Source organism: Ranitomeya imitator, chromosome 4 (assembly GCF_032444005.1).
Source record: "Ranitomeya imitator isolate aRanImi1 chromosome 4, aRanImi1.pri, whole genome shotgun sequence".
NCBI classification, from domain to species: Eukaryota; Metazoa; Chordata; class Amphibia; order Anura; family Dendrobatidae; genus Ranitomeya; species Ranitomeya imitator.
Genome location: NC_091285.1, coordinates 56,455,860 through 56,475,349, shown reverse-complemented (window position 1 = coordinate 56,475,349; position 19,490 = coordinate 56,455,860). Strand labels below are relative to the sequence as shown.

Sequence of the window (19,490 nt, the reverse complement as noted above, 5' to 3'; positions counted from 1 at the left end):
ACATTTATCGAACGTTTTTTCCAGGCGGAATCCGCCTGATAAAGACGCCATGTGCACACAACCTAAATATGCTAAAGTAATGTATAGTGCACCACACCAAAAATGAAGGAGTTTTGTAAAACTGGCCACAATTTTGTGACAATCCGAGTAGAAACTGTTCTAGAACTGTGTGGCATAGCCTTATTCCTTTATCCAGAGATATTTAAAAAAAAAAAAAGTAGAGAAGATCAGTAGTTAAAATTAATGTTCATCTTGATCAGCACAAGAAATCTAGTAAAATAAGAAATCTTGACATATGAAGATCTCCATGCAGCAGAAAAAGTCATGCAATCAAGTAGATAATCATCTTATTATACAGTTTTTTTGTGTCTGTAATTTCTCTAATGGAGAATATGGCCCATGAGGATTATTCTAAATATAATACCGTCCTGAACTTGTGAACTGTGCAGGCAATGTTCAGACGCAGAGTACTAGAGCTGCTTAAGAATTCAGGTTTCCTTCCAGATCATTGCTTATCCGCTGTGTCTATCTTTTTTTAGAGTTAACTCTTGAAATGTTTGCGTTTCCAAATGCCTTTATGAAAAGCTTTTGCACTGCCTGTGCCAAGTCCACAGTAATCAGTGTTAGGGGCAAGGTCATGTTCTCAATCGCCTTGTCGGATGAGGATGATGTTGCTAAATGAGGCGACATAACGATAACCACAGGACAGGCTTATTAGACAACATTGCCTTCATTCGTTTGATGTTGATCATGAGCGTTAATGTGTAACTTAGGTCTATTACAAGCTTTTTCTGAATTTTTCTATGTCTATGGTACTGTTATGGAAGCCATTTAGTAGAATCTGTTCATTGAGAAAAGCAAGGACCGGAATTTTAAGCCTTGGTGAATGAATGGAGGGTGGGGCGGCTTTTCTCTGTGCGCCATTCTCCCTGTACAGTGCAGCAGAGAAAGCCTGCATGATAGAAAGACAACATCAGAAAAACATTTCATGTTAAATCACAAAATAATACATATTTTGTAATGCAGCTAAAAAGTAAACCTTTAATCCTTTCTAGATTGTATTTTGTTACCATTAGTGGATAATCTGAATGGGGAAGATAAAAAAAAAAGCAAAGAGTGCTGTTGTCACAGCGAGAATTCATATGGAAAGGGCATACTAAAAATAGACAACCCTGCATCTGTTCTCTATGTGTAGATCTAATGAATGAATACATTAAGAACCGGACGCGTTCCAAATAATTACAGGGAAATCTAGCGTGTGTGTAATTGTACCAGGAATATCAGGAAACAACAGTTTTTTTTTCTGCTTTAGGTTCATGTCAAATTCTCAGCTTTTTTGTTGTATACATTGCAAGTATTCAGAAATATGCAACTATTTAGCCAAGGATTGAAAGAAAGGAGAAGTCTCTATTTTTCCATGTATAAATCATTCCTGGCTTTGGCTTCAAAATCTGCATTAAAAAGTTTGAATGTGCAAACATACCCTTAAGATGGTTAAATGACTTGTCCCATAGTATAATAATGGTAACCTAACCCTAAAGGAATAATAAAAATTGAGAGTCCTCAGTAGTTGATACCTTTTAATGGCAAACTGTATGGGTGATGACAAATTGTAAGCTTTTGAGACTACTTAGGTCTCTTCATCAGGCATATCTGAAGAGTGGATCTAGTTGGATAAAACCCATTAGGTGGGCTGCGCTGCTAGGGTAAACTGATTCTTGAACAATAATGGTAAGAGTTATTAATTTACAGCGCATTTCAACGCTGTACTGGCTTCTTCATCAAATGAGGGAAGAATCTTATTATCATCATTGGTAAAGAATTGGTTTACTCCGGTAGCGAGCCACCAACCACAGGGTAGCAGTAGCTGTTTTTCTTCATGCCTACATAGGAGTTGTGCCTGTCACAACTCAACTAGGGGATTGTAACCAGCATTTACCCTCTCTCCCTCCATAGAGTATCACCATATTATATGCTCTACCACATCTAGATATTTGTTCAATATTTGAAGAAACCATGAACAAGCGCAAGAGCAGCCTAATACAGATCCATCAAAGTAAAGGGAAAACATATACCATATAAGACAACAAACAATAAACCAGGAGCCACCAAGGTTCTAAAAGATGATAATACACTTCCCAAAATGTAATAAGATCCCAAGATTTTACTTCTATTCTTGCATATCCCACATGTACAAAAGCTGTTGGAATTTCTGCTTCATGCTTTAAAAATATAGGATTTGTAACCCTCAATGGCCTAGCGGCTTTGACGCTCTTTGAATACTAGAGGTGGTCTTTCATTTTACCCTTATTGTGCATACAATTGTTCATAGCCTAATTGCAGCTACTGTCTGAACACTGACGGGAATGTCCATGTAGCCAATGCTTCTAGTGGAGAGCAAATTCATGAAATAACCAAAGAAGCATGCTTTGTCTATTGTGTGTAGGTTTTGTGCACACAGCGGTTTTTCAGCCTTGGAGTACAAGTCTGCAGTCACTCAGTACTGCGTGCTGTGAGGATTCTCCGGCAACGGGAGCAGGCGTTCGTGTGGCCATAAGTATGCAATTTGCATACTTCTGACCACATTTCGACTAGACTTGTGTGACCTCGCTCAACACACTTGCATTGACTGAGGCCACGCACATCTCGTTGGCATGTGACGTCATGTATGCAAATCCCATACTTGTGGTCACATGCCCGTCGCTCCAGGTGCTAGCACAGGAGAATCTTCACAGCGCTTGTACTGTAGATTTGTACCATAAGGCCGGACAACCCTTTTTGAAGAAAGCAGCAGAAAGGCAGTGTTTTTCAAGGCAAATCTGCTTCCAGAAAAATGTGTTGTTTTTTTCCCTGAATCGGCTTTGGTATTTTTTTTTGCCGTAGTTTTTGTGCCGCTGGCGTCTTTTCACTATATTTTAAACTATAACTAGCCAGCATCTTCCTGGCAGAAGTCACCCAAAGAATGATCATGTTACTTCTTTTAACCACTTCATTGTTTCCGGACCCTGAAGTGGTTAAAAGAAGTAGCAAGAGACGGACCATGTGCACAGCAATGTTGTTTTTGTATTTCAATACACTATGTTCATTTTTTTTACCAATTTTGCCATGCTTTTGCAGGAGGGTTTCAGGCAGAATCCAACTGAAAAAGACATTGTCTGCATGTGAAATATTAATTATTGATTAGTGACTTATTATTACACTCAATTCTGTACTGAGCACGTTGCCTTTCGATTACATTACTTTTGCTATTCCTGTATATTTAGCTCAGAGTAAAAGTTAACACCATATAGAGAACACGTGCTCTATGGGACATATATATATAAATCCAGGATATGGCAACGATAAGGAAAAAACTCAGGAAGATACACCTTAGACTTATGTCCATGCCATATGGCATTAGAGTCTTTACAGAGCCGTAATATAGTAGTCTGAGCCCTAAAAGCATTGTCCTTTCCTATGACCCATCACAAGTCTATAGAACCTATCCCTCTGGGACTTTATTGCAATCTATGTTAGGCTAATAAACTCCAGGCTTCATTAGTCCATAAAACCATTATGTTTCAAGTAAAAAAAAAAGTTTGCTCCAAAGTGGAAACACATTTTAATATCAAACTTCTGTCTCCTTTTCATTTTCTATAGATAGATAAGCCTTACCTATTAAATGTTATTACTCTTGGTATGACCTCAATAAGTTTTGACAGAGATTTTATTAGACCTTTGGAGAATCAGATGCATTGAAGCTACCAACAATGCTTCAATTGACAGATAAAGATCTCTAATGTTCTGTGGTAAACCAGACAGAAGTTTAATTTCCTGAAAAGGCAGATAAAGCTGAGCTCATAAGCAAATCTGGTTAACTCTGTGTTGGATTAGGATTTGCAGTGTCCTCTTTTCAGTGCCTGAAAATATAACAGTTTACATGCCCTAATTTTGTAAATCATTATATAATAATATTAACTACAGAGGGTTGTGGTCGAAATGCTAGAACCATATGTCTGTGCTTTGACATGAACTAATCTATTTACCATGTAATTATGTTAGTTTCCTAACTAAAGAACCTAAAATAGAATTAATGCCAATTATCAAAGAAAAAAATAATAATTTATTATCTAGATATTTTTAGTATACTTTCCATATACTTTTGATTATGTTCTATGATTCTATATTTCAGTGCACCACTAGGGTTTGTGGATATCAGAAAGAGAGGTCCCTTGTGATTTATTTCTTCTACAAAATAATGGCTCTCACTCTGATAGCCTAAATACTGTATGCAGGGGTGAACCTAGCCACACTGCTGCCTGAGGCGAACTTCAAAACGGCACCCCCCCAAACACATATATAGTGCAGCCCCTTTATAGGGCTCCCATCTCATATACAGTCCCACCATACATTACATGAGTGATAACTATTGTACATTCTACAATAGGTCATAAATCAGACAGTATAGTCCTCTATACAGTATTCTGGGCACCACAGTGCTCCTTACAGAATAATGAGCCCCATATATTGCTCCATACTGTATAATGAGCCCCATATATTGCTCCATACAGTATAATGAGCCCCACATGATGCTCCATACTGTATCATGGCCATACAGTGCTCCATACTGTATAATGGCCACACATGATGCTCCATACTGTATAATGGACACACAGTGTTCCATACTGTATAATGGCCACACATGATGCTCCATACTGTATAATGGCCACACATGATGCTCCATACTGTATAATAGACACACAGTGCTCCATACTGTATAATGAAAAAGAAAAAATAATCTCCAGCATGGATCTTCTAAAAAGTCAATTTATTGGAAACACTTTAAAATGCAAACATTTGCAAAAAAGAGATGGGGGTCCCAGGTGGTCAACGCCGACGCGTTTCGACCATCAGGTCTTAGTCATGGCATGAAAATGGAACCACATATTAACATTTTATACAACACAGAACACTAAAACAACAAGTGCTTAGATTAAAACTCAGGTGGGCAATCAGAACATTCATTAGATTAACCCCCTGTGAACCGCAAAAGAGAAAGACATGTCTATGGAAAAAGAACCACAACGGTGTATCAACGTTTTTTTTTTGTTTTTTTCTTCTCTCCATAAGAAGGTGATATTTAATATTGTACACAATGTGAATTGGTTCTATTACTCCGGCTAATGTAATTTTTTGATACACCGTTGTGGTTCTTTTTCCATAGACATGTCTTTCTCTTTTGCGGTTCACAGGGGGTTAATCTAATGAATGTTCTGATTGCCCACCTGAGTTTTAATCTAAGCACTTGTTGTTTTAGTGTTCTGTGTTGTATAAAATGTTAATATGTGGTTCCATTTTCATGCCATGACTAAGACCTGATGGTCGAAACGCGTCGGCATTGACCACCTGGGACCCCCATCTCTTTTTTGCAAATGTTTGCATTTTAAAGTGTTTCCAATAAATTGACTTTTTAGAAGATCCATGCTGGAGATTATTTTTTCTTTTTCATTGCTGGCTCTGGACTACGCCCTTGACCAAGGCGGCTCCGTGCATGGACATCATTGCACTGTTGAGGGATTGGTGAGCTGACTTATTTTCTTCCCATTTTTTCCTTTTTCCCTATTTTTGTATACTGTATAATGGACACACATGATGCTCCATACTGTATAATGGCCACGCAGTGCTCCATACTGTATAATGGCCACACATGATGCTCCATACTGTATAATGGTTACACATGATGCTCCATACTGCATAATGGCCACACAGTGCTCCATACTGTATAATGGCCACACAGTGCTCCATACTGTATAATGGGCACACATAATGCTCCATACTGTATAATGGTCACACATGATGCTCCATACTGTATAATAGCCACACATTTTGCTCAATACTGTATAATGGCCACATAGTGCTCCATACTGTATAATGGCCACACATAGTGCTCCATACTGTATAATGGCCACACATGATGCTCCATACTGTATAATGGCCATACAGTGCTCCATACTGTATAATGGTCACACATGATGCTCCATACTGTATAATGGCCACACATAATGCTCCATACTGTATAATGGTCACACATGATGCTCCATACTGTATAATGGCCACACAGTGCTCCATACTGTAAATGGCCACACAGTGCTCCATACTGTATAATGGCCACACAGTGCTCCATACTGTATAATGGGCACACATAATGCTCCATACTGTATAATGGTCACACATAATACTCCATACTGTATAATTGCCTCACATGATGCTCCACACTGTATAATGGCCACACAGTGCTCCATACTGTATAATGGCCACACAATGTTCCATACTGTATAATGGGCACACATAATGCTCCATACTGTATAATGGTCACACATGATGCTCCATACTGTATAATAGCCACACATTTTGCTCTATACTGTATAATGGCCACATAGTGCTCCATACTGTATAATGGCCACACATAGTGCTCCATACTGTATAATGGCCACACATGATGCTCCATACTGTATAATGGCCATACAGTGCTCCATACTGTATAATGGTCACACATGATGCTCTATACTGTATAATGGCCACACATAATGCTCCATACTGTATAATGGTCACACATGATGCTCCATACTGTATAATGGCCACACAGTGCTCCATACTGTAAATGGCCACACAGTGCTCCATACTGTATAATGGCCACACAGTGCTCCATACTGTATAATGGGCACACATAATGCTCCATACTGTATAATGGTCACACATAATGCTCCATACTGTATAATAGCCACACATTTTGCTCAATACTGTATAATGGCCACGCAAAGTGCTCCATACTGTATAATGGCCACACATGATGCTCCATACTGTATAATGGCCACACATAATGCTCCATACTGTATAATGGTCACATATGATGCTCCATACTGTATAATTGCCTCACATGATGCTCCATACTGTATAATGGGCCCACATGATGCTCCATACTGTATAATGGCCACACATAGTTACTTCTACACACGTGGCTGCGCTCCGTACACCTTGCACACACGGCTCCACTCTGTACTCACGCAGCTCCATTCCATACACCTCGCACACACCCGGCTCTGCTCCATACACCTCATACACACCTGGCTCCACTCCATACACCTCATACACACCCAGCTCCACTCCGTACACCTCATATACATGCAGCTCCGCTCTGTACACCTCATACACACCCGGCTCTGCTCCACACACCTCATACACACCCGGCTCTGCTCCGTACACCTCATACACACCCGGCTCTGCTCCGTACACCTCATACACACAAGGTTTCGCTCCGCACACCTCATACACACATGGCTCTGCTCCGTACACCTCATACACACATGGCTCTGCTCCGTACACCTCGTACACATTCAGCTCTGCTCCATACACCTCATACACACACGGCTCCGCTCTGTACACCTCGTAAACATTCAGCTCTGCTCCATACACCTCATACACACGGCTCCGCTCCATACACCTCATACACACACTTACCATGGCAAGCAGCACAGCAGAGTCCTGCAATCCATGGAGGTCCCAATCATGTGACCCCTGACTCCTCCCCTCCTGTGACCTCATCACAGGTCCTGTTTTCACAGAGCAGCCAATATGTGGTGTGCTGCTCTGCGGGTGCAGGGATGACCAGCTGATATTGCACACCGTGGGTTGTGAGCAGGGGCACGCGCACCGCACTAGTGACAGCAAGTGTCATGGATTATGGAGAGTCGGCACCAGGTGTTCTGACCACCGCTCTGCCGCCCCCTGTCTTTCAGTGACGACTGCCGACTGAAGCAAAGGGCTCAACTTGCTCCATGATAGCGTCGCCCCTGACTGTATACTGGTCTCACACACACGTGTATAACGTGGCTGAATGCTATCTAATGTTTTATACTATTTATATAAATATGTTATACTATGGGGCAGTGCAGATCTGCATTTTTTAAATTAGGTTTTCCATCTTTACAGCACCAGTGCTTTGATTCTCGCATGTCATTAGTATAATTGACCCGATTCTCTCACATGAAAGAACATAACGGCTGTCTGAAAACAGCCATATACTGTATTTTTTGGGCTATAATAAGCACTTCATGAGTAGACAGGAGAAAATAGAAAAAACTTTTTTCCTATTATGTAGAACATCCTTGGTGGCGTAACGTGGAGGGGTTATCATTAATTTTAATGTACTAGGATATAATATGGAGGTAATAAATATAATGTTAGTGATTCTCTGCAGTGTGTGTATTATACGCACACAGCTCTGCTACATATGCACATATAGACACACACATCTCTGCTACATATGCACATATAGACATACACAGCTCTGCTACATATGCACATATAGACACACACAGCTCTGCTAAATATGCACATATAGACATACACACAGCTCTGCTACATATGCACATATAGACACGCAGCTCTGCTACATATGCACATATAGACACACACAGCTCTACATATGCACATATAGACACAGGTCTGCTACATATGCACATATAGACATACACACAGCTCTGCTACATATGCACATATAGACACACACGGTTCTGCTACATATGCACATATAGACACACACAGCTCTGCTACATATGCACATATAGACACACACGGTTCTGCTACATATACACATATAGACATACACAGCTCTGCTACATTTGCACAAATAGACACACACAGCTCTGCTACATATGCACATATAGACATACACACAGCTCTGCTACATATGCACATATAGACACACTCAGCTCTGCTACATATGCACATATAGACACACATAGCTCTGCTACATATGCACATATAGATACAGGTCTGCTACATACAGTATGCACATATAGACATACACACAGCCCTGCTACATATGCACATATAGACACACACAGCTCTGCTTCATATGCACATATAGACATACACACAGCTCTGCTACATAGAGTATGCACATACAGTATAGACACACAGCACTGCTATGTCTGCACATATAGACACATGCAACTATGCTACACATGCACATATGGACACATGCAGCTCTGCTACATATACACATAGAGGCACACATAGCTATGCTACATATGCACATATAGACATACACAGGCCTGCTACATGCACATATAGGCTGCCGTCACACTCGCAGTATTTGGTCAGTATTTTACATCAGTATTTCTCAGCCAAAACCAGGAGTGGAAAAATTAGGAAAAGTATAATAGAAACATATGCCCCACTTCTGCATTTATCACCCACTCCTGGTTTTGGCTTACAAATACTGATGTAAAATACTGACCAAATACTGCTAGTGTGACGGCAGCCATAGACACACAGCTTTGCTGTATGCACAAATAGACATACACAGCAATGCTAAATGCAAACTACATGCACATACAGACACACACAGCTCTGCTACATATGCACATATAGACACACACAGCTATGCTACATATGCACATATAGACACACACAGCTATGCTACATATGCACATATAGACACACACAGCTATGCTACATATGCACATATAGACACACACAGCTATGCTACATATGCACATATAGACACACACAGCTATGCTACATATGCACATATAGACACACACAGCTATGCTACATGCATATATAGACTCAGCTCTGTTACATGCACACTACATGCACATATAGACATACACAGATATGTTAAATGTAAACTACATGCACATGTAGACACACACAGCCCTGCTACATGCACATTTGCACACACACAATATACATTTTCAGGTCTTGTTATCATGGTTATGACACTAGTAACTAGCTAGCTGTCACTATATCAGTGGTCATACAATGGATACCTAAGGTCCTGCAATGCCTGCATATGAAGAAAGATACATAGAGAATCAGAAAAACTATACATTCCTAATTGGAGGTATTTGCTACTATTGTTATTATTACATCTACTGCATATTGGCATAGGATCTTGGAGATTAAAAATTCCCCTTTAAGGAGTTTTCTGGTCATGTGATCAGTCACATGACCTGGAAGGTCCTGAATCTGGTCAGGTGGAAGGTCTGTCCACTGCTCAGCTTGTGCAGCCTCTGTTCAGGTCCCGGTGGCTTCCTCTCCTGCTCTCCACCAATCACATAGATCAGTGCATGGCAGGAGGAGAGACAGCAGCTCTCTTTGTGATCGGAAAGGACAAGGTGCCTGAAACCCAAATCAAAATTCTGCTAATCTGTGTACAGCTAGGAATGGAGTGTACAAAATAAAAAAATAATACTTGCCACTCACCTGTCCCACCTCCTCAGTCCCCTATCGGGTTATGTGCAACTTTCTCAGGCCTCTTATTTACTGCATGTCAGGTGAGGGAATGCTGCATGGGGGGCCAGATGGGGGAATGCAGCAGTGGAAGAGGTGAATGGCAAGGTGATTATTATTGTTTTTTTATTTTTATTACTATATATTTATTATGTTCTGGGGTCTATAGACAGAGATCCCAGAGAATAATAAAGTATATTAGATTTCCATTGAATAAAGTTGATGCAAATCAAATTTCCTGACCAAATTTAAATGAATTGCCTATTTTGAATTTTGTCAGATTCGCTCATCATCAATTTTACATCTGCTGACTGGTAATATAAAGTCTATAAAGATCAAATGTTTTTTTAATTGTTATTTTTAATGGCCTTCAGCTTGATCTTGATCCATGACATCTTGATGGATGAACTGTAGGAAGATTGATCCTGTGCAAGTCTAGATAAGTCCACCAGGGTCTTCTCCGCCATTATCTTGATAGTATAAAAAATGTTACTATATTATGTCAATATTGTTAAAAATGATCCAAATAATTCTTAAAACTTATAAGTATTTGTTCACTGTGCCTCACTAAGAAGGTAAACTAATTTTAGTCTAGGATTTTTTGGCTTTGTCTAAAGTTGTGGTTATACCTGTATATACCCTGTATGCTTACATGATTATATTAAATAAAACTTACATCTTTAACTTTTGCAGAACCAGACGGAGGAGAAGTGTCTCCCCCTGTAGGAGCTGGTGTGAATTGCAACAGCTGGACCTTCAAATATGGACCTGGCAATCAAAAACAACCAGTACCACCAATACCACCAGATTTTCCGGAGAATTTTATTATCCCAGGATCCCCAGCCATCATTTCGATCCGCCAGGATCAACCTTCAGCTCAAGGTCATAAAAGTAACTTTATAACCTTTGGCAAAAAAGAAGAAACTAAGAAGAAAAAAAAGAAGAAGAAGGGAAACAAGAACCAAGAGAAAGGAAATAATCCGACCGACAACAATGATCAATGAAAGGAGATCGAAGCCAATTATAATCCCATTTTTGTAAGAAATAATGTAGCAACAAAGTTAAATTTCTTCCTATTGTTAATGCACCTTCCTAAGAACAAAAAGACTGCAACATTCAAGCCTGAAAATCTATACATATATGTCTATATAATTTACCAGATTATGTCTTAAAGCTTTATTATGTCAAATGATTAACCATATGACACTCAGCTGTTGTCTCTCACATCCAAAGAACACAGTGGCAGTTTGTGCATATATTATAGTAAGTGACTGTTAAGGCCGACGTCTCTGTAAATAGTTACCGTGTATTGTACAGAAAATGCATTATATCCTGTTAGTCATGAAATAACATGACAGTGTACATTTCAGCCGTATAAAAGAAGTAACTTCTGGGCAGAAATGGAGTAAAACAGAGAGGAATCACTAAGTAAATAGCCCAATAAAATTCATATCATTTCAAATATTACAGATTAGAAGATTGTCTAAATTTTCACTATTGTACGTTAAAACTCTTGATCAGTAATGCCATCATTTACATTATTATCCTCATTGTATTTAAAAACAAGCTTTGAAAAAAGTGAAAATATTAAATTTAAAGGAATTCCTCAGGAATCAATATAGTTAGTCTACTACCATATATGTGTGTTTGCCTATGAAAAAAAAAATCTGTATATAGAAATTTCCTGAAATTTAAAAAAGGGCAAATTATAATAAGATAAAAAGAAAAAAAACTAAATAAAAAAAAAGTAAACAACTGTAACTATTCAGACATAATGAGATATTAGTACTTAGCTTACATTTTAATATCCTTTTGAACTATACATTAGAAGGCTGATGCCAAATAATATCTTACAATGTGGAGCGGGATGCAGATTGCTTTATGCATTTTGAGTCAATTTAACAATTTTTTGACAACTGGGTAATGCTCTGTTCGCACCCTGCTGTTTGTAAAGTTTAGTACAGATTTAAAAGAATACTTCCAATGTAAAGATTAAATGTTTAGAACTGGAATATACAACTGTATGCCTCGCAGTCACCAATTAACTTTGTTTCAAAATGATAAGGGAAACAGGGTGAGTAATACAAGTGCTGACCCCTGATGACGATTTGTTAGAGTGTGGTGATAGAAGATGTGATGTGGTGCTTCTATCACTCACCCTTCTTCTATCACCGCCCCCTGGTGACATCTCATTTCACAGCAAGAAGCTATAGTTTGCGGGTACAGAAGCAGAGTGTCGGTATCTTGGTCACTTCTCTATCAGTGCCATGAATTCAGAACATCAGAGGGCAGCAATGAACCAAATAAATGACTGTAGTGCCGCCCCTTGATGACATCCTTTTTTCAGGTGGGATAATAAATGCTGTGGGGAAATGAATGTAGCCACAGCCTCCTGATGACTCGTCATTCGAAACCTCAAACAAAACATCAAAGCAAATTACAAAAGTGGTTAAGGTGTAAAAATAGATATTTAAATTAGACTTTTTAGGTGTCAGACCACCCCTTAACGTCCCATACTCATTAAATAAAAGTTCGCGGGAATGACTGATTTCCATTATAATGGGCAATTGTCATCTGTTTTGGTGAAACCAACCCATGCCAAACTACAAACGATTATTATCATTCAAAACACCAATCGGGATGCCAGATTTGTAAACACTTGTTGCATCATTGGCCAACAAACGTCCATCTTGAAAGATGCTATCTGAGATTCTTCTGACATTTTTATGACCAATGATTCAACACCTAGTTTTGGTATTATGTATATGAGCATATTTATTATCCTATATAATATCTTTGGAGTATTTTCTTACCTACAACCTAAATAAATTGTGATACAACTGAACAAAGCATTATTGGGAATGTTAAACTGCTGGTGCACCATTGTCAATTTCTGTTGACTATGTTGTCACACTCATTATGTAAATCAAAGGCATTATAAGGCTGTATTCCAAATAATGTATGTGACCAAAAAAGGAATTTAATCTTCAAAATACATTGTACTATATATTGGTATTATATAAAATAAGCTTAGCATTAATTAATAAAAAATATTTAAGGTAAGGCAGCAAACAATGTTAAAAAGTTACCACTGATTCTCAAAATTTTTGCAAATTCATAAAAAAAAATAGTGTACAATCACATGTACTGAAGTAGATCTCTACGACTTCCATGCAATAATTGTTATCCCTTATTTTAACTACAACATTTGCAAATCAGTGGCATACCATGCACTTTCCATCTTGTTATAAACACATTTAGGGCTCGTTCAAATGACCGTATTTTCAGGCCGTGTGTGACCCAACAAAACATATGATCGCACTCAGACCAGTTGTATTCTATGGCTCCATTCACATGTTCATTTTTTTTCTTAGACTAAATTTGACCAATTAAAAAATATCAACATCCACAATGTTCATCCTTAAATTGATTGCACTTGGCCATGCCATGGAAATCGTCAGACTACACTTTGTTGTCATCTGAGTACAGTCCAATTTCCACGGAATGACAGAATGGAAGAGATAGAGATAGAGATTTTTTTTCCATCTTCTTCTCATCTGAGAAAATCGAACCCCACTCTGATCAGAGTGTGATTGGCATATTCGGACCTATTTTCTCAGTTGAGAAAAAAATCAGTCGTATGACCCTAGCCTTATGTGAAGAAATCAAAAGAAATAAAAATGCAAATGTATAAATAAATCACCATTTGCAATACATCTATTTGCTATAGAAGACTGTCCTCGGTTAGGCACGTTGAGGTAGTTGAATCCAGTTACATTGCTTTTGTTACCTTTTTCTTTGAAATGATTCAAAAGTAATTTAACAATTTAAGTAGTCTTTATTTTTTAAATCATTTTTAACTAATTTTCTATTTTTGATCTTTAAAATTTATTACACTTTCTAAGTACATTATGGAATTTATAAAATTCAAAATGTATATTGCAATCTATCATAAAGGGAAACTATCGCTAAGTTTTTGGAAACCCCATCTGTAGGCAGCATTAGACAATGATTCCAGCGATCTATCACTTACCGGGCCTCGCTTTGGATAAAATTAATTTTATCTAGACACATCTACCAGTTTTCTGAATACTGAGCCCTGTATAACTCCACCCACGCCACTGATTAGCAGCTTTCTGTCTACAATGTGCATAGGCAGAAAGCTGCCAATCAGAAGTGGGGGTGAGGTAATACAGAGCTCATGAATATAGGTGACTATATGGCAGCAGGTTTACTAGTGCTCTAGTAATAAAATACTGCTGATAAAGCTGTGATTTTACTAAAACTACAGACAGCAGCCCAGTAAGTGAGGTGTCACTGGAATCAAATCCTCTTTCTACTTTATGCGACTCTCAGAATAGTTGGCAGAAACCTGGTGACAGATTAGCCTTACATTTTAATTTAATTAGGCTACTTTCACACTAGCGTTGGATTCGGCCCATCACATTGCGTCGGGCCGAGATTCCGACGCTAGCGTTTGATGCGCCGCACAACGAGTGCAGTGGATGCATTTCTCCGGCGCATCCACTGCCCCATTGTGGGGGGCGGAGTTCCAGCCGCGCATGCGCGGTCGGAAAAAGCAGTGTCGGCAGCAAAAAACGTTACATTTAACGTTTTTTTGCTCCCGGCGGTCCGCCACAACATGGCGCAACCGTCGCACGACTGTTGCGAAGTGTGTCAATACGTCGCAATGCGTCGGTAATGTTACTCTATGGGGCAAAAACGCATCCTGCAAACAACTTTGCAGGATGCGTTTTTTCCCCTAAACGACGCATTGCGACGTATTCAAAAAAACGCCAGTGTGAAAGTAGCCTTAATTGGTTTCTATAGTTCTATTATTTGTAACATGTAAAGATTGCATTCAAGAAAAGAATATGACATTGCATCAGATATGCCCGTCTGGTGCTACAGGGCTTCTAAAAAGAATTGGAATTTGTGTCCCTTTCTGGCATATGTAAAGCAAATGTAAAAAAAAAAAAATAACTGGGCAACACATTTAGGAACTAAAAACTTGTAAAATACAGATAAGATTCTGTGAAAATAACATAAGTATGAAGATTAACATGTGGTGCTACGTTCATTAGTGGCTGGCATTTTTGATTAAATGTTTTTGCCAATTTAGACACCAATTTTTAGACCATACAAACCACAAACAAAAAGATAAATAACAATAAGCATCTGTAACATTTACATTAACTGTACTGTATATTAAAGCCTCTCTCTTACCTTAGATGACTTAATATAATTAATGTTTGTGAATTCGCCATGTTGCTAGTTACTACTTATTGATATGTAAAACTTGATGTAGACCTTGTGCTGTACTTTAAAAAAAAATAAAATAATACAAAAATGTGAGAGGATATGCACAGAAAGAAAATAATTTCCTTCGATAAGGAGATTTTTATTTCAACTAAAACTTTTGTACAATATGCTGTATATTTGTGAATGATATAAATAGGTCTTTTATGAAGGCCGGCTTGTTTTTCTGTGACACTTTCACAATAATCACAGAATTTGCTAAATCATGTATATTGTATTGTTCACTCAGCACCACTTGACTTCTATCTGATCACCACGTGGCCAAACATTGCATGTGTTAATGATATACAAAAAAAAAAACAGCTTACTGTAAATCTGCACACTTACACTAATATCTCTGGAAACTTAACTTTACTGCAAACTTTCCAACATATGAAGATGTCACATATATACTTACAGATGACATAATCTGTATATATTGATATTATTTTGTGGGTTGCTGCATCTCACGAATGGGTTTTGGTTTCATTTTTGCCTTTCTTAGAAAAGTACATGAACTGCCAAGTGTATCACACTGCAAATAAAAACAAATGCTCCTATGCTCCTAAGAAAGTCCAACATATATTTATTCTGTGCTTGTGTATGTGAATGCAAAATGCTACTATCGGTTATAGCTGACCTTAACTGTTGAATGTAAATCCATATATTTATTTCTTTTTGTACACTTGTGAAAAGGTGAAGTAGTGTTGATTTTTAATTAACTGATGTTCATCTTTTTGATTTCAAATTACACAATAAAATCTTTCTTATTTCAAAAACTATTTGGTGGTCCCTTTCTTTTGTGCTGTATTTATAGACACAATGGAGATAAATTTCAAAAGAACGTTGCTGTCATCTTATGAATCTATATGTATATTTATAAGGTTTTAAAGAATACTTGTCACCATAACTCAGGAATTACTTTGCTCAGCTCAGGAACGACTTTGTTCAGACACTTGATTGAAAATTGTTACTGAAGTTCTTCCATGGATAGATTAGCAGATCTTTACTAGGCAAGTCAGAATTTCTTAAGTAGGGAGTGATGTCACATTACCTAAGTTGACTGCGGGAAAGAACACCATCTGACCCTACCCGACATTCAATCCATCCCTTACGAACTTCACCATTGCCAGGGTTGAAGTGGCATATACAGTACCTTAGAAAGTGAGACCGGTCCTTAAAGAACCTCACTCTTTTTCCCCATTCACACAAAATAGATTACACCCCTCCCTTATCCAATACATTTAAATCATTAGAAAAAAAATTAATATGTATTATACAAAATTACAAGGTTTCACGATTTTAGGTTAGGTTTTGATCCTTCTTTAGCGATTATATTCGTGCAGTTCTGTCTGGTTCTACTGTATCTGATTGGCCAGTCTCTTCACTCTCCAGTACACTAAGCCCAATCGAAGGTACATAACAATATTCAGAATCAGAAGGACTATCACTGGATGGATAAGGAGGTGGAACAATGAGGTGGCCTTTGGGCTATAGCCAAACACACTCTCCCACCAGGACGCTTTAGAGTATTTATCTAAATTCTTGGTGATCACCGTAATCTTGGTTCTGTCATGCTCAAGCTAGATAGTATCTCAGTTCTCAGTCTCTTGAAGATTTCTGAGTATCTTGTGTTCTTCATGGAAATCCAACAAAAGACGCTTGAGATTTAAAGGGACTCTGTCACCTGAATTTGGCGGGACTGGTTTTGGGTCATATGGGCGGAGTTTTCAGGTGTTTGATTCACCCTTTCCTTACCCGTTGGCTGCATGCTGGCTGCAATATTGGATTGAAGTTCATTCTCTGTCCTCCATAGTACACGCCTGCGCAAAGCAATCTTGCCTTGTGCAGGCGTGTACTATGGAGGACAGAGAATGAACTTCAATCCAATATTGCAGCCAGCATGCAGCCAGCGGGTAAGGAAAGGGTGAATCAAACAGCCGAAAACTCCGCCCATATGACCCAAAACCAGTCCCGCCAAATTCAGGTGACAGGTTCCCTTTAAGCCAAAACCAAGAGGAATCGTCTGTAATCTCACAGGGGTGTCAGGGTGAATGTCAAGTCTCTTATTCAGTGTTATAGGAGTTATTCCTTGCTGTTCTCCAATATCCACACCCATAGCAGGACTAATGGTGCAATATGCTCCTGGGAGGAGTTTTCCTCTTTCAATGCAATTAGTTCCATATATGCTGTATGTCATATTTTGCCCTTGGTATAAACACCAATACCCTTGGCCAATGTATTTCAGTCAGGAGGAGGGTATTGGGTTGGCCTTCATCTCACAGGACTCCTTGGAGCCCCAACACTGGTGTTTAAGCACTTGCTCTTAAATACCTTGGCAGAGAATGACATCCTCTTTCCTACAACATCCCTCTGTAACAAACATGTAAGGATGGCCTCCCTCACATGTTAGGATGTTCTAGGGGAGCAGTGGATGAAGTACCATCCGGTTATTCACTATAATTCCCAGACTAATTGCACTGTACCCCTATCTGAGGTTACCTGATAGTGATACCAAGGATGATGCAGTGCAAGTGAGAATCTTGACACCCATGCCATTGAACCACCCACCAGTTAGTGTGGTGGGCTGGAAAGCGAGAGTTCAGGGAACTTACCCTTTATTGGAGATTACATAAGTAGTGGCCCCTGAATAAACAAGACAAAATATGCTTCAGGTTATCTGAGAGTTCACTCTAGGCTTGCGTACATGCTAGGGCAAAGTGAACTCTGTCTTACACTTCCACAAGTCCTGCAACTAACCTTCTAAACTTCTCTCATACTGTAGGGCTGAAGATAGAGAGGTACCTTTTACCATATAGAGGGAATAGGTGTCTCCCCCTGTGGGTATGGTTTGGGCTATCGTAAACCTGCATGAGGCAGTAACTCATTCAGGTTCTACTGAACCTGTTGGAGAAACATGTCTCTGGCAGTGGTATTTTTCATTGGCTCTGATATTTGGGGCTCATTTGGTAGACACAGGAGCATTTTACGTCCGGTCATTAGCTCTAATAAAGTGTTACCGGTACTGGTCGCCTTTGTTGCTCGGATACCCATCAGCACGTTACCCATGCTGATGGATAGAATTCCTCTGGCTTTTCCAGATGATTTGGTGGATTAGATGTGGTGTGATCTATTGCCCACTCACTTCTATATCCCCAACTATCGTCCTGGTCCTGGAAGAGGCTGCTACATCTGTGCTCCATCACTGTTGGAGTGAACTGTAGCACCCGTTACACCTGTCACATGGTCTCTGAAGCTCCGGATCTTTGATCCATGGGAAACGAAGACTGCTGCCATCGTCTCCTCCTGTGCCGTTCCAGAAACACAAACATGCTTTGTAGGTAAGGGCAACCCGCTATTCATACCAGGCCATGACAGATTAGAAATGATCTGCTGCAAAGCCGCAGTGGTTTGCATCTTTGCAGCTAGATCCTCTCTAAGTGTATTCACCAGTGCATCCGTGGACGCGACTATGTTTTTAAACTGATTTATTTGAGTGTACAGTCGGAGGAGCTCTCTGTCCATGTTGAAATAATAGGTCTCTTTCTCCAAGAGTCTAGATTACAACACACAGATTTGCCTGCCCCTGTGGGCTGTAAACTGGTCACTTTCTTGTAACTGTGTTTCAAGTTTGCATACTTGTTTGATGTGTTCTATATAGCAATGGCAGTGGAAGCTATTCAGTGTGGAAACTTCCTATGCCTTTCTTGTGTTAGCAAGTGTTTCTATATGTTCTGACCTGCAAATGCTATCCTCAAAGGCATACACTAGTGATGAGCGAGCACTAAAATGCTCGGGTGCTCGTTGCTCGGTTCGAGCAGATTGGTATACTCGTGTACTCAACCCGAGCAACGAACCCAATGTAAGTCTATGGGAGACCCACGTATTTTTACTACAACCCGAGGGTCCTTTTA

At 39.2% G+C, this 19,490-nt stretch overlaps 1 protein-coding gene across 15 annotated transcripts in view; it reads left to right on the top strand.

Annotated features, from left to right (window-relative positions):
- LOC138675465 (protocadherin alpha-C2-like) overlaps positions 1–16,358 on the top strand; it is a 502,001-nt gene extending 485,643 nt beyond the window's left edge. For all 15 annotated transcript variants that reach the window (XM_069763738.1, XM_069763752.1, XM_069763739.1 and 12 more), the window contains one exon: positions 10,972–16,358. In XM_069763738.1, the coding sequence (XP_069619839.1) occupies positions 10,972–11,282 (311 nt within the window). In that variant the 3' untranslated portion in view covers positions 11,283–16,358. The remainder of the gene's footprint in view (positions 1–10,971) is intronic.
- The last annotated feature ends 3,132 nt before the right edge of the window (positions 16,359–19,490 follow it).